We start from the raw sequence: 15,432 nt of genomic DNA, 5'->3' as shown, positions 1-15,432 counted from the left end.
ATGAAATAATAATAATCCTAGAGATTGTATTTATATATTTACATTTTACTATAAGTAACGGTCGTTTCAGTATTAATTATAAGATCGAACTTCATGGATACGTGGAGGTGGTTACTTTCTCTGTATAAGCAAGATTTACGAATAGCTGCATGTTATTAGTGAATAATAATATCTCCGTATTTATAAGATCGAATAGTGTATGATTAAATATATTTTTTTTTATGTTGTTTAGCTTTATTCATGAGGTCAAAGAGTTTATAAATTAGATTTTTTTCACTATTATTTTTTTAAAATTTTTATTTACGTAAGTGTTGGATAGTCTTTTACAAATATATTTTTTGAAAATTATCCTTCTTTCACTAAGAAAATGAGATAAACATACTTTATATGCTCATTTAATATTTTAAAATTTATTAAAATTCTAAATCCATGAGTTAAGATAAGTTAACATTTACATATTTATTTCACAATACCCGTAGTGTAAGTTTTACCAAATAAGGTTTTTTTACCAAGATGAGTTTTTTTTTTTTTTTTTTTTTACTAAAATGGGGTCCGTTTAAAAAAAATTACAAATTTAGGCAAGTCGTGCCAATTCGGCACGACTTCATATGCAGAAATCGTTTCAATTAGGCACGACTTCTGCCGTGTCATACTAAAGTCGTGCCAACTTGGCACAACTTCTGCCCCGTCATATTGAAGTCGTGCCAAGTTGACACAACTTCTGCCACGTCATATATATATATATATATATATATATATATATTTAATTTTATTATTTATATATTGGATAGTAAGTTATGTAATGTTAAAAATTAATTTGATACATAATTTTCTAAGAGTGTTAGTTTTAAGGAACAAAAAATTGGATAATAATGTATGGATCATGTTTGACGGTAATGTAATACAATAACTTGATTATTTGATTAATTAAAAAATGAAGAAAATTGTTATTGAATTTGGAAATAAATAGATAAATGAAAAATTATTATATTTGGAAAATAAATAGAGAATTATTGTTGTGAATTTGCAAAATAAATAGCTTGAGAAGTAATGATTTTACAGAACACGTAATGATGAGAAAAAAATTAATTTTTAACATTATATAACTTACTACCCAATATATAAACAATAAAATTAAAAATAAAATTAAAAATTATGACGTAGCAGAAGTCGTGCCAAGTTGACACAACTTCAGTATGACAGGGCAGAAATCGTACCAAGTTGGCACGACTTTAGTATGACATGGCAGAAGTCGTGCGTAAAGAAGTCGTCCCAATTAGGCACGACTTGCCTAAATTTGTAATTTTTTTTAACGGACCCATTTTAGTAAAAAAAAAAAAAATAACCCCATCATTGTAAAAAAACACCAAATAAACAACAAAAATATCTTATGCATGACAAAGATTGAGTAGTTTAAGTACGGTATTTAAGGCAGAGATTGAACTTAGGAACCACCAAATATTTAATGAAGGAAAGCAAACAAAAGTTGCTTTATTTTCTGTTATATATGTTTTTTGAAAAGAACAGAAAGGAAGAGTCCAATTCATAAGTGGTGGTGAACTAAAACTAGAACTACAGAGAGAAAGAGAGAGACATTGAAGTGACAAATTTTGTACTAAATACTCTAATAATGAAGAAGGTGGTTTTGGTGATGGAGGCATATGAGAAGGTAAAATGAATTGGACAATTGGCACCGACACATCATGTGAAGCATCTTATTTAATACCAAACACACTGTTCAAGCAAAGCAACCATCGTATCCTTTGGTGGATCCATCCTCTCTTTTGCAGATCTAGAGACTTCACAAACACCAAAATTGTACCCATGCCATTCCATGTCCCACCACTTTCGCTATTTCTAGTTATTATTGAATGCGGTAATTGATCCTATCGATGTTATCTTTCAGATTTGAGGTTAGAATAGTAACGTTATTTGTTGAAAAAACTTTTCAGTTAGGGAGAATCCACTCCTCTTAGACCTCTATTAGAGCTTGTTCTAGTATGTCAATATAGTCTCACATCGTTTAGGAGTCGAAACTAAGAGTAATTTATATACTTCTTCTTCCTCGAACTCATCAAGGTGCCTTTTAAGAAAAAAAAATTGTGACAAAACACTGACCAAAGCGGTCAATACGCTAGCAATGCTATATAAACCTCTAGTTTGTCTCATCAACCAATACAATTAACTAGACTAAGAAATCACTATTACTAGTTTAATACTATTACAATCACAAAAATTATGTATATAGAATGATACAACTAAGTTCAATAATTTTTTTTTTATCTTTTAAATTGGTTTTATAAAATTGAATTAGGTTGAAATTTTTTTAATTATAAAATCTAAAATATAAAATTAGAGAATTTATCAAATAATCAATTGATGATAAATAGGCTAGTTGACAATTGAAAAAAAAAGTTTGATCCAATGATTTGTTTTTATCATGCCAACAAAATATTTGTGAGTATAAAAGTTATCTTTGTTAACAATTATAAAGAGAAATATTAGAAAAATGTTTATTAATAGGTGAGAGACTAATAATATAAAAAAAGTTGATGTTATCTTCAACTTAAAAATCTCAATTAACATATGTATATGGAATTTTTGTGTGTATATATTGTTTAACTTGCTAATTTCTATACATAAGATGAAACTTAAACTTATATTTGAAATTATAACCATTTTTGCATTAAGCATATGGATATCATTTTTCAGAATTGTTAAAGTTATATAGTTTGAATTGGAATTTCATATTGTATAAAAATAATAAATTGAATAATATTGTTTTGAGGTTTCGAGTTAAAGTTGTCTGAAATTCTCTTCTGTTGTTAAATTATAATTTATTAGTTTGTTAGTGAATATTTTTCTAGTGTTTCTTCCCCAAATTCTCCACTTAAATGGTCCAATTAATCTCATGATCTCAATTTTAAATTATGTATTGAATTTTATTTTATTTTTGCTTGCCAATGACTTGATAACATGTTAGGTTGGTTTGAGACATGAAATTTTATAGGTTGACCATCAATATAATACGGGTGCGGGTTAAATTGGTGGGCCAATTAAGATATTTGGTGGTTCATAAGACAATTCTAATACGATTTTTTTTGTTTACTTATATAGTGTATAAAATAAGATATTTACATTTACAAAATATGATATATGCATTTACAGAAGTATTTTACTTATTTTTTTAATTATAATTTTAACTTCTGTTTATTAGTAAGCTACCCTCTTTAATAACGTTGTGGTATTGTTGATTTTAGACATAAATTTAATTAATCTTGAATAAAAACCATTTGTATATGTAACATGAGGGAAAAACTAAAGTGTGTGCCCTACATTGAGAAAGGAGATTTTAGGGTAAGAACAAAAAGTGAATAGAGATCTACTGTGAATCTTAACTAGATATACTTTAGAGAAAATTGTTATGTGAATACATTATGAATTTATCTATTAAAAGAGAATCACTAATATTATTTTAGAAAAAAATAGTTTTTATTATTAATATATAGTTTTAAATTGGTATCTATTTAGTTAGAAGATTTTAACTATCAATTTGAATATTTTTTAGGATATTTTTTAGGTATCTAAAATCTTGATAACTAATTAGACAGTAGAGATTATTTATTAATAATAAAAACTAATTTAAGATATATATCAATAATTTTTTTAGTTTTTAAAATAGTATTTAATTTAATTAATATAGTAATTAATTATTATTTTTTTCTAAAATTAGTTTTTATTTAATATTTTTTAGTGTATAATATATACTATTTTTTTATAATTTATTAATTAATGTGTAGTTTTAATTTTTTATAGTAAATAAAAGTAATAAAAATAATTTGTTGTTGGATTATTTTTGTTTAATTACTATTTATTGAATTCAAACTTTATATATGAAAAATGCATTAAATATTTGGAAAATCTGTTTTATGTTTATTAAAATTAGTAAAATTGGTATTACTCAATATTCAAATACATATTGAACTCTTTAATTTGATGTCAATAAAAGAACTATATTGATTTGGTCTCATTCAATGAACTGGACGAGCTAGTAAGATACAAGCTTTAAAGCTACTCATCTTACCTGCTTTTTTTTATGAAATATATCTAAATTTATGTAAAATAAAAATTACTCAATCATGTGATATTTGAACATAATTATTGTCTTTTATGAAAAGGATTGAGTGTAAAAATTAAAGTAATAAAAATATTAAAACGCCTAAAATCAACGAGTTAATCTTTCTTTTGATCAATGGGTGGAAAGTGATGAATAGGAAAAAAAAGGTGAAAAATATATTATTTGAATGAAAAGGAAATCATTAGAAAAAAATCAGTGAAGAGTCTGTGTGCAGTGTGATCAAGAAGAATCATTGCCTCGAAAAAAAGAATATTTACACGTAAATTTAACCACTTATCAGTAAGAAAAAATATAAAAGAAAAATCTACCAATCAAGTTGACTTTCCCATTAAATATAAGAGTTTAAGTGTGAAAAGTTTGGCAACTGAAATCCACAAACTTTTCATATAAATTAACCAATGCAAAATGATCTCTTCTCCTTATACAACACTGCACCATTTGATAAAAAAAAGAAGAGACTTAAAATAGAGGCATTTGGCAGTAGGACACTGATATTTTTACACACCAAAACATTATACTTTGTTTGTTTTCGTGATCTTTTATCTTGGGAAAGATAATACATGATCGCAGATTCTGTTTTGTTTACCATACTTTTTATATCCACGTTACATTTAATTACACTTTTCGGCTTTTTCTCTGTAATACAATATCATATTTGTGTATTTGTTAATTTTGTTATCTTTCTCCAATTTACATGACAAACATAAATTTTATAAAATTGAATTAGAACATAGTATGAAAATTATTTAAAATTTATTATAATAAAAATTTGTTAAACTTATGAAAGTTATCATACCGCTATCAAATGATTTATAAATATATGTTGAAGATACAAACCTTATTTTATAAAATTAAATTAAAGTCCAATTCTTAAAAAATATCAATCATTCATTATCCTAAAATTATTTAACCAAAAAGGAGTAGTGTAACATTGTCATTACTATGTCCTTTATCCATTAGTCAATGATGATTAACTGAATCCAAAGAGTATTTAGATTAGAGAAAAGATTTGAGTAACTGAATTTGGAGTGATTTGAGAGAAAAATAAAATTATTCGAATTGAAGTATGTTAGAGTAAATTTGTAAAAAAGTTTATTGAAATTTGTGAGTTGTTGTGTAAATTTTTTTAATTTTTTAAAAAGTTTACAAATTCACTTTGTCTATAGAAATATTTGAATAATAAAAAATAATTAATTAATTTATATATTTATTTTTTATATTTAATAATAATAATATTATATAAATAACTATATTTATTTTTATTAATAATATTATTAAATATTTTATACAAATAAAATTAAGGATTATTTAAATTTTTAATAATATTATGTAAATTTTTAATAATTATAAAATGTACATTTAACTATAGTTTTCTCATAATTTTTTTGCATATTTACAAATAAAGAAGAATCAAGCTTTTCCACTTTATTTTCTGGATTTTAATAATATTTTATTTTTTGAATTTTCACTTTCTATGCTCGCAAAAAGTTGATGAACAGAAACAAACAAGCGGCTACTGATCAGGAGAAAAGAAGTGGTTTTGAAATTTGATTGTTAGAGAGATTTTTGTAGATGAAGTGTTCGAAGCTCTTGCATCACTCAGTGCCAGAATCTGACATTTAAAAAGCCCCACCTAATGTTATGACCTTAAAGATTTTTGCAACAAGAGAGAGAGAGAGAGAAAGTAGGGTGGAGGGACCAAAGTGTAGCCACGTAAAGAAAGGCATGGTGGTGTTTCTTGGAAGAGAAAACAGCTCATAGAATGCAATGAATGTGGAAAATTTTGCAATCTCAACATGCAATGCTACGTCCATGTCCATCACACATATATAGGGGACAAGTAACCATTTCAATGTTTGAGGTTAATAAAGCCAAAGGGTACGCAGAAACCAAAACCAGTAGCCAGCTGTGTGTTTTTGAATCCTAGTGATTCAACTGGATCAGGGTAATAAATTGTTCTTGTCATACTTTTCACCTACCCTTTTGCCTTTCTTCCTATAAATAGCCCCACTCTTTGCCTCACTCTTCCATAGGTTTCAGATCAGAGTTTGTAGTGTGTGCCACTCTAATCAATTATTACGTACCTTCTTCAACTACACACAGTTCTTCTTCTCCCTCTCCTTATTCCACACTGTGAAACCAAGATGAAGCTGTCATTTGCTGCTATGCTACTTCTTTGCCTTCTCCTCAGCTCCTCCTTGTTCCAAGCTTCATCTGCTGGTTCTGGTATGCCTTAAGCTCAGTTACTTCTACTCTTATTACACAATTATAATACCTAATTATTTTTTAAGTTTTTGACAAATCTTATTTTATAAGTGGATTGATTATTTTTAAATCGATTTAGTTTATTTTATGAGATTAAATTATGTTTAAAATTCACTTTTTAAATCGACTTATATAGTTGAATTATGTTTAGAAATTACTTCTTACTATTGTTGTAAATGATAGGTTTAATTGTTATGCATTGACATTTGCAGTGCAAGTTCTTGTGTTAGATTTATTATTTGGAGGAGGTTGACATGATCTTCACTGACAAGGATTTTTATGCAAGTAATCTGATTCTCTAATTATAAATGATGAATTTTGTTTCCTTAAAATATATCTTATTGCTATATTTTGAAACAAAAATAAATAAATTGAATTTCGTTTAAATCTCTAAAATTAACTTCTGTTTTGTTCCTAAACATAGGTTATTATCATCCTTTAACTCTCTCGACTAAAGATAAACAATTTAAAACTCAGATAGAATCTTAAAATTTATTATAGTATTTTGTATCAATAGTTAATTACTAGTATTTTAGATTGTTTTAACGAAAGACTCAAACTCTCTAACTGCTCTCTCCTCCCACTTTTACTATAACCTAAAAAAATTGAGATATTTGAGTTAGACTGATGCACTTTTGATACAAATTAAAGACTCATCAAAAATTTATTTGTAAAGTGAGATTTATAATCAGTTAAATTATATAATGTTTTATTCATTATTAAAAAATTATTATAAAAAGTAACAGATGTTGATGAAAGATTAAATAAGAGTTATAGTGAAAGCTAATTGTATTTTGATGTTGACTTAACCTTGGAATCAGGTTTCTGTGCCTCCAAGTGCGCGCAGAGGTGCTCTAAGGCAGGGATGAAGGACAGGTGCTTGAAGTTCTGCGGAATCTGCTGCAGCAAGTGCAAGTGTGTCCCATCTGGCACTTATGGCAACAAGCACGAGTGCCCTTGTTACAGGGACATGAAGAACTCCAAGGGCAAGGGAAAGTGCCCTTAATTCTTTTTTTACCTTCCACACCATCTGCATGTAACTCCATCTTCAGAGATATTACTACACCATGGACCCTTCTTAGTTCATTAGGTTTTGCTTCTTTCTGTGTTTATGTATTATATATATATATAGAGAGAGAGAAATTTGGTCACTGAAGTTGTATCTGGTGTTTGTGCATGACCAGAGTGGGAATAACTGGGTCCTCGTTCTCTTTTTTATGTGAACTTTGTCTGGTTTCTGTACACTAATTAATAAAAGTCAATTCTCGTAATTGTATTTCTTTGCAAATTTTGAAAATTTACCTTATAATTTGCCAGGAATGAATCGAGTAAATAAAAAAATGAGAAAATTCGGCATCAAAGAACCTATAAATCTATCTATTGTATTAAAATTTTATCTATGTTAAATTTTGGATTGAAAGTGATTTTTTTTATCACGAACCTCTTAATATCAAAATGGTATCGTTTTGGTGATCGAGATAGGAATTTGAAAACAGTTTCCCTAACTCGACCAGTGTATTTTATTTTTCAACATAGAACTTTTTATTGTTCACATATGAGAATTTGATTTTTGCAGAGTCAAATTCTATTATGCTTTTACGAATATGGGTCAAATTTTGGGAGTATTTTTTATTTTTCGTAATGGAGTAAAAGAAATAAGGGTTTTTTTTGTGGGTGATTGAAATTTGGTCTTTAAGGACTCGAATTGTCACTCATCTTCTGTGTTTTCAGGAAAAAAAAATCCTGAAATTTGGTTTATGACGACAACTTGTAAGTACTTAATTCTTTTTTATTGTCTATGTTGGAGTGGAGCTGAGTGTATCAGTGTGTAATAAATTATCATAATATTGAAGTTATTTTCTAATTTTGACATCAAAAACTTTATCCAAGATTCTATTATGGACGATTTTTGGGAGGGGGTTTTGATTTTTTTTTAGCGGTTGAGAGTGGAACAATAAAATAAAATTTTAAAAAATTATAGGTAAAATATGTTTTCAAAAATTTGGTTAAAAAAATTAAATGTGAGAAAAATAATTATTTAATTATGTAAGGTTGAATGTAATTTTGTTGGGTAGAGAATTAAATTATTTTAAAAATTTGAAAATAAAATTAAATATAAATTAGAAGTTAAAAATTAAAAATAATAAAAATTTGAAATGATTTTATAAAATGCAGTTGGAAATATTAAAAAATATAAGTAAGTGTAATTTGTAAGTAAAAATTGTATTAAAAATGTAATAACAAACATAAAATGAATAAACATAAATGTAATACAATTTGTATGTATAAAAATGGAAGAATTAAAAGGGAAAAAATTGTGGTAAAAAGTGTAACTGCAAATTTAATTAAAATTTGGTGGGTTGGACTTGAAATGGTATTGGGTTTAATTTGTATAAGAGAGAAAAAAAAATCAAGTGAGTGTAGAAGAGGATCTCATACACTCCTATGTTCTTGTTTTCTATATCTCCTCCAATAGAAGCACCGAAAAAATCTAAGATTTATGCGCATGTTCTGTTTTTTCGTTTTGCACACTCTGTTTTTTTTTTTTTTTTACTATATTAGATTCTGTTTTACAACACCAACAATAATCTTCATAAACAACTAACAACAAAATCTTGAGTGACCAACAAATATGTAGGACATTGAAGAAAACAATAAAAAACAATGGAATAAAAGTAATAAGAGAAAACAAATTGAAAGAACATAATAAAATATTAATTATGTTAATAACACCGAATAATAATAAATTTGATGTTAACAATTATAATGTTCATATAACCTATAAGATGTTGTGAAATGTATAAGAACTCTATTGAAAATACCAATATAAACACACTATTTGACAACAACAAAATATGTCAAAAGTAGGAGGAGCTCAATGTGAGGAAGCATTTCTTTGAAGAATGTCGTGGTGAATGGAAAAAACGAATATAAAGGTTATAGGTGGTGTGCACTCTCAAGCATAGGGTCTTAAAAGTTTATATTAACTAATACAATAATCCATTTGTACATAAAACATTCAATAATAATGTTTCACAAATTAAGTCACAACCAGATCAAAACTTATATTATGCATAGTTTTTGTAAGTCACGTAAACTTTTAACAACTCAAAAAATTAATATTTTAATTATATTTATGTTATTTTTTATTTTAAATATTATATTATTATAAAGAGTTGTGAAATGTGTTAGTGTGTTTTTAGTGTCAAAGATGTTTTTCTCATTTTCTTAATTTTAATTATTTAATAAGTATTTCCTTTAATACGTGGATAGAATTTGTCCATAACACGCCAATTAGTTTTCTACGGATGACATTAGTAAAACCTACGAATTAATTTATTCAAACATATATTCCTCGTGACGCCAACATTTTCAAGTGATTATTTTTACTATTATTTTGTTAAAAAATAATTTATGTTTTTCTATGAATACATTAGCTGGTTGTACAAAAATTCATATATATCAAAATTTGTAAATAAATATTTGTATGTAAATATATAACTTCTCGTAATGTTTATATAATTTATATTGTTTTAAATTTTTATTACTTGACAAGTGTGAAACAGTGTACTATGACAACGATAGTCTCACATTTTGGTCTATAATGTTTTTTTAGTAGCTAAACTTAATGTAGTATTATCTAATTAAGTAATTTATAATTGCTTCATAGGAAAAAATATAAGTGGATGTTTTAAATTTTTAATTATTATTTTTGTTAGATATGAGACCTAGATAACTATTAAAATCTTTGTATTCTTTTTTACTTTTGACAGGTTGTTAGGGTTTCGTTTGATCCTTTTCACCTTCGTGCTACTCCTTCGACTACCTACATAAGACACTTTGACGCTCAAGTCAATAAAGAGGGTGTTTGAGACAATAATAATGACGTACCTTGTTCATTGGAATGCATGTTATTTATATTATTTTAATGGACTTACTTCAATGGGTTTGATTAGTGAAATGTATAACACTTATGATTGCATTACCTAATTCGTAATGTTAGTTTATCTTCACTAACCTTGATTTGAACGTTAATGGTTATATGTGTCGGTCTAGACGTGCGTGATGTCTCGATCAGTTCAGTAAAGGTGTCCAAGACATGTCAGCATGTACAATTAACAACTTCGATAATTGGCTTAAATTTGTAATTAACTACTAAACATTAGGACGAATTGTTTTTAAGAATTGTAATTTGTTTTTTTAAACAACTAGTTGCATTGTAATTTTTTCCTAAGAAAGTTAAATGGGCTAAAATCAAGCTGAAATGTCTTAAAGAAATATATAAATGAAAATTCAAATATAAAAGCTTTTACAAAATATTTATTTGGACACATAATATTGTTATTCCTATAAAACTAGTATTATTAACACCAGGGAAACATACTTTTTTTTAGTTCTGTATATCACGTTTTTATTACATTAAAATAATAATTTTATAAAAAATTGTTTAAAAAATGGAAATACTTTTATTTGCTAGAATGTAAAATTATTTAGTTAAGGAAATATCATCAATGTTTAATCTAATATAAAACATAAATTCAGAAATTTGGTTAAATCTTGAAGTGTTATTCCTCAAAATTTCCAAAGAAAAAGGGGGAAAAAACGTTTTGCTCTGCTTTCTCTCTCAATTAAACCTCTAATGGCGTCTTCCTCAGAGAACAGAAGCAACACGACGCGTCCCCAGCGCGAGGCGAAGAAGAGAGCCGCAGCTGCCATATGCGAACAGCTCGGAAATGCGAAGAAGAAGCGCGTCGTTTTGGGAGACCTCACGAATGTTCCAAACGCCGTTTCCGTTTCGGATATTCCGAAACGGAAAAGAGGTAAACTGAAGAATATCGATGAAAGAAGCGACTCTCAACTCTGTGGGCCATACGGTTCTGATATATACGAGTACCTTTGCGGATTGGAGGTAATGCTAGGGTTTTTCATGGTTGGTTTTTGTGATAGTTAAAACTGTGTCGTTTTGGGAATGATGTGAGGGTTTCTTTTTCTGGCTCAGGTTGTTCCTAATTTGAGACCGATGCCGGATTATGTTCAGAAGGTTCAGAATGACGTGGATGATAACATGCGCGGTCTTCTGGTGGATTGGTTGGTTGAGGTTGCAGAAGAGTATGAACTGGTTTCAGATACGTTGTACTTTTGTGTGGCTTATATAGATAGGTTTTTATCGTTGAATGTATTGTCCAGAGAGAGATTGCAGTTGCTTGGGGTTGCTGCAATGCTCATTGCTTCGTGAGTTTTTCTAATACATGAAATCTGGATGTGAGTTTTGTGTTGTTGTGATTGATCATTTTTTAAGTAATTTGTTGTTTTTGCAAATAGGAAATATGAAGAGGTTAAGCCACCCGAGGTGGAGGACTTTTGTTACATTACGGATAATACATACTCCAAGGAAGAGGTGGTTCTTGTGTTTCATTTATTGTTGGTGTTACTGATTTCTCTGGCTCTGGGTTTTGCTGATTTTTACAATTTTTTGGTGAAGGTTGTGAATATGGAAGCCGATGTATTGATGGCTTTGAAGTTTGAATTGGGTGCTCCTACAGTGAGGACGTTCTTGAGGTGTGTTTCTTTGTTGATTCTATGGGCTTGTAGCGTTGATTTGTCTTGTTTTAGTTGTTTTCTCCTGGCTTGTTGGTTCACTCTGTATGCTTTGCGGTGGTGCAGGAGATTCTGTGGAGTTGGTCAAGTGGGTGTTGATGTAAGTTAGCTATTGTTTTGACCCATTTGTTAAGCTTATTCACGGGCTTAAAAGTGATTTTATTAGCAGCAACTAACTCTATATTTGGTTAATTTCCAAGAAAAGAATTTTGTTCAGTTGCTCAATTCAAAAGAATTTGGAAATAATTTTCTTAGATTTCATATCTAATGTACGCAGTGGGTGTTGTGGTTGCAGAACGTGTTCTTCATTCTCTTGTCATTTTATAGCAAGCCTTTGACCAATTATACTTAGTATTATGCTTATTTTACGATTTTAAATTTTTTGTATACAACCTATTCTTTTACAATATAATTGTATATATTCATGATTTAAATTTGTACACATATATAACTCGGCTGTCAATCAAGATTCATATGATAATTAGAATATTAAATCACTTTGTATCTTGCAATATGTAAATGGAATTGTATTATTGATACAGATTATACACTATTCAACAATTTGATTTTTTTTTATCATTTTTTACTTCTGTTTCATCAATTCTCATGTAGAAGTTTGAAAAGTTGTATAAACTTAATTTGTTAAACGGAAAAGATTTGAAAAACCAATTTTGAACATGTCTTATTTGATTGGATTATTCTGCTACTATAGTTTTTTATCAGAATAAATATTCCTTGACATCACTATTAAAAAAATATATCACCTTATATTTGTTTTTTAATAAAATAATTTTTTTTGAGTTGTAGGGTGAATGTAAAAAGGAGAAAAGAGTCTGAATGTATAATTACTCTTCTTACCAATTACCAACTCATTCATGCATTCATTCTATTTGGATATTTTATTGGTTCATTTTTATTTGAAATTTATCGCATTAAATGCTATATATAATCTATATGACTAGTTGTATTATGTAGTTGATACAGTAAAAAATGATCAACCGGTAGAATTGGTTAGTTTACTTTGGTCTGCTCGTATTTTACTCTGATAAACAGCCTACTGAACTTAGGCCTGTGTCAACCTGACAGCTGCCGCTACTCTTTTAATTTATATAATTTGATTTTGTTAAAACTGTAACTTTTCATTTTAATTTGTTTTGTTAAGTCATTAAACCTGCACTGCAGTCTCAGAAGTTGAAATTTTTTTCTCAACTTATACAACTTTGTGAAAATGAGTATATAACATATTATATATGTGTATCTTTAAAATAAATATAAAATTTATGAAGTTAATATTTTTTGGTTTATAGTTCAATCAATGACTTACCGGATCACCTATTAACCTAGTACCTTGACTAACACTGTTTGGTTTGGTTTTGATAACCGTGCTTTCATCAGTTGGTTTATAAGCTTATCCCACTATGCAGACTTCTGATCTCCAGTTTGAGTTCCTTAGCTGCTACCTTGCAGAGCTCAGTTTGTTGGATTATTACTGTGTAAAGTTCTTACCATCTTTGGTGGCAGCATCTGTTGTGTTCTTAGCAAGATTTATGTTAAGCACAAGGACACATCCTTGGGTAATAATTTTGTTTTAAGTGTATATTTGAAATCCATGTGGATTGTGGAGGATGTTGCTAAATTAATTTTTTACAGAATTCGGCCCTCCACCAACTCACTAAATATAAACCCGCTGACTTGAAGGAATGTATTCTAAACATACATGACTTGTACCTCAGAAGGAGGGGGCCTTCTTTGGAAGCTGTGAGAGAGAAGTACAAACAGCATAAGGTAATGTTTTACACTTTTCCAGCTACCATATATTTATTTAAAGGATGTAATATTTTTTAAGTCACTTCTTTTAACACTATTAATTTTCATTCCCTTTGTCACATTGGAGAAATATGCTGATTCTAGTTGTATTGGATGTTTTTGGTACAGTTCAAATGTGTGGCAACAACACCATCTCCTCCGGAGATACCCCTTTCTTTTTTTGAATTTTCAAGGGTATCTTAGACAATTGTGATTTGGAAGAAGCATATTTCCTAACACTAACACTAACGACAAGAGTTTCACTATTTCAGTGGCACTTGCTTATGTTTAGGGAGCTTGCTTTTTGTTATCGAGCTTGTATAAAAATGTGGTAAACCCCATATGTTGGGACTTAGGGTTTTAGGCAATTAGAAGTTCTTTGTAAGATTCCTTGAAGTATATGCAATTTCTATGTACAGGGAAGTTCTATGTGTGTTCACTGTAGTTCCATTCTAAGATAGACAATCCATGACGTTCAGAAATCAATTTTTCCATCAGTAAACAAATGTTGGATCTGTACTGTAGTTCCTTGTCTGTGCTGTCTGAACCTAATATCTGTAATAGAATATAACCGGTCATTTGTGCTTAACCCTCTGTCTATGTTAATAGCACGCTATAGCAGTGGGGTTGGTGAAACTGAGGCTCCCACTATCCCGAGGTGGTTGTGTTCTAGATAAAGGTTTGGCCATGGTGTCCACAAATTTGTTACTCGTACTGGGTGATTCCCTCAATTGCACAACCAGTAAAGATTCCATTATAACAAATGCTGTATGTTAAAAGAGTCTTTTCTGAGTTAGTCATCTCTAGAATGCCTTGGGGGAATTAGAGACACCACCCCCGTAGAGTAATGTTGTGGCACTCAGTTCTGCAGTACAGTGATCATAAAAAAATCTGTGGCTTTGACATGAAGTTTCATTTTAGGATATATTACAGTTTGGAACAGGGTAATTTTGGAAGATGATGTGCCTCCAAGTTGTGTGAACACCATTGATTTGCATTGGAGCATAATCCTTTTTCATAACTCAAGGCATGCTTCATTTCTGAACAAGAGTTACAGACTTCAAGTAATGGTATGGTATTCGTGAATGACTTGCCGACTCTTGGTACATTTGACTATGATATATTTTCTTTTAACTAATTTTAAAAAACAATTACTATTCTTTTTAATTATGAGAAACTTATGAAAAATAAATGATTACTTTTTACATTTAAACATTGTCATGTAACTTGAAATGCTCATCTTGTAAACATATCATAGTGAGGACAAATTCTTCCTGCACTTCCATGTTTTCATCCTGCACCCCGTGGGATGGTGAAAATACCCTTTTTCCTTTAATGAAAAAATAAATAAAAGCCTTTCTTCTTCTCTTCCACACTTCTCTCCTATCTTCGGCAAAGGGGCTCGGAAGTGCTCAAGAAACGAACCACGAGCAAGAGAGGGTGGTGCTCCTGCAACAGTGAAGATGGAAGAAGTGTGGGAGAGAATAAGAAAGTTTTTTTTTTTTTATTAAGGGTAAAGGGGTATATTCATGTTGGATGAAAACATGGGGTCTAAGAAGAATTTGTCCATGGTGAGGTGTTGGAGGTATGTGGAGTATATCTGGTTGTGGTAAAAGGTTCTTAGT

The 15,432-nt window shown here is 29.0% G+C and overlaps 2 protein-coding genes across 4 annotated transcripts; both read left to right on the top strand.

The window, feature by feature from the left end:
- The first annotated feature begins 6,150 nt into the window (after positions 1 to 6,150).
- LOC137816535 (peamaclein-like) lies at positions 6,151 to 7,674 on the top strand. The gene is made up of 2 exons (XM_068619714.1): positions 6,151 to 6,364; positions 7,225 to 7,674. Exons 1-2 carry the CDS (start codon positions 6,283 to 6,285, stop codon positions 7,407 to 7,409), a joined length of 267 nt encoding a protein of 88 aa, XP_068475815.1. The 5' UTR covers positions 6,151 to 6,282; the 3' UTR covers positions 7,410 to 7,674.
- A 3,072-nt stretch (positions 7,675 to 10,746) lies between these two features.
- On the top strand, positions 10,747 to 15,020 carry LOC137816534 (cyclin-A3-4-like). Of its 3 annotated transcripts, none has more exons than XM_068619713.1 (8): positions 10,747 to 11,312; positions 11,403 to 11,635; positions 11,726 to 11,801; positions 11,886 to 11,962; positions 12,068 to 12,101; positions 13,426 to 13,575; positions 13,652 to 13,786; positions 13,937 to 14,396. In XM_068619713.1, the coding sequence occupies exons 1-8, from the start codon at positions 11,043 to 11,045 to the stop codon at positions 14,009 to 14,011; spliced, it is 1,050 nt and encodes a 349-aa protein (XP_068475814.1). In that variant the 5' UTR covers positions 10,747 to 11,042; the 3' UTR covers positions 14,012 to 14,396. The 3 variants fall into 3 exon arrangements, with proteins under 3 accessions (XP_068475814.1, XP_068475813.1, XP_068475812.1); XM_068619712.1 differs by lacking the exon at positions 13,937 to 14,396 and adding an exon at positions 14,417 to 15,020 and having other exon boundaries at positions 10,926 to 11,312; XM_068619711.1 differs by having other exon boundaries at positions 10,926 to 11,312; positions 11,886 to 12,101.
- Positions 15,021 to 15,432: the final 412 nt, after the last annotated feature.

Source organism: Phaseolus vulgaris, chromosome 1 (assembly GCF_000499845.2).
Source record: "Phaseolus vulgaris cultivar G19833 chromosome 1, P. vulgaris v2.0, whole genome shotgun sequence".
NCBI classification, from domain to species: Eukaryota; Viridiplantae; Streptophyta; class Magnoliopsida; order Fabales; family Fabaceae; genus Phaseolus; species Phaseolus vulgaris.
Note: the sequence above shows the minus strand (reverse complement) of the source record. Positions and strands in the feature narration are given on the sequence as shown.

What these genes read in the sequence shown, in the direction of transcription:
- LOC137816535 (XM_068619714.1), top strand. Translation starts at nt 6,283, where the DNA reads ATGAAGCTGTCATTTGCTGCTATGCTACTTCTTTGCCTTCTCCTCAGC. An exon ending in AGCTTCATCTGCTGGTTCTG is followed by an intron (nt 6,365 to 7,224) that starts GTATGCCTTAAG and finishes CCTTGGAATCAG; the next exon opens with GTTTCTGTGCCTCCAAGTGC.
- LOC137816534 (XM_068619711.1), top strand. Translation starts at nt 11,043, where the DNA reads ATGGCGTCTTCCTCAGAGAACAGAAGCAACACGACGCGTCCCCAGCGC. An exon ending in AGTACCTTTGCGGATTGGAG is followed by an intron (nt 11,313 to 11,402) that starts GTAATGCTAGGG and finishes TTTCTGGCTCAG; the next exon opens with GTTGTTCCTAATTTGAGACC. An exon ending in AGAAGTACAAACAGCATAAG is followed by an intron (nt 13,787 to 13,936) that starts GTAATGTTTTAC and finishes TTTTTGGTACAG; the next exon opens with TTCAAATGTGTGGCAACAAC.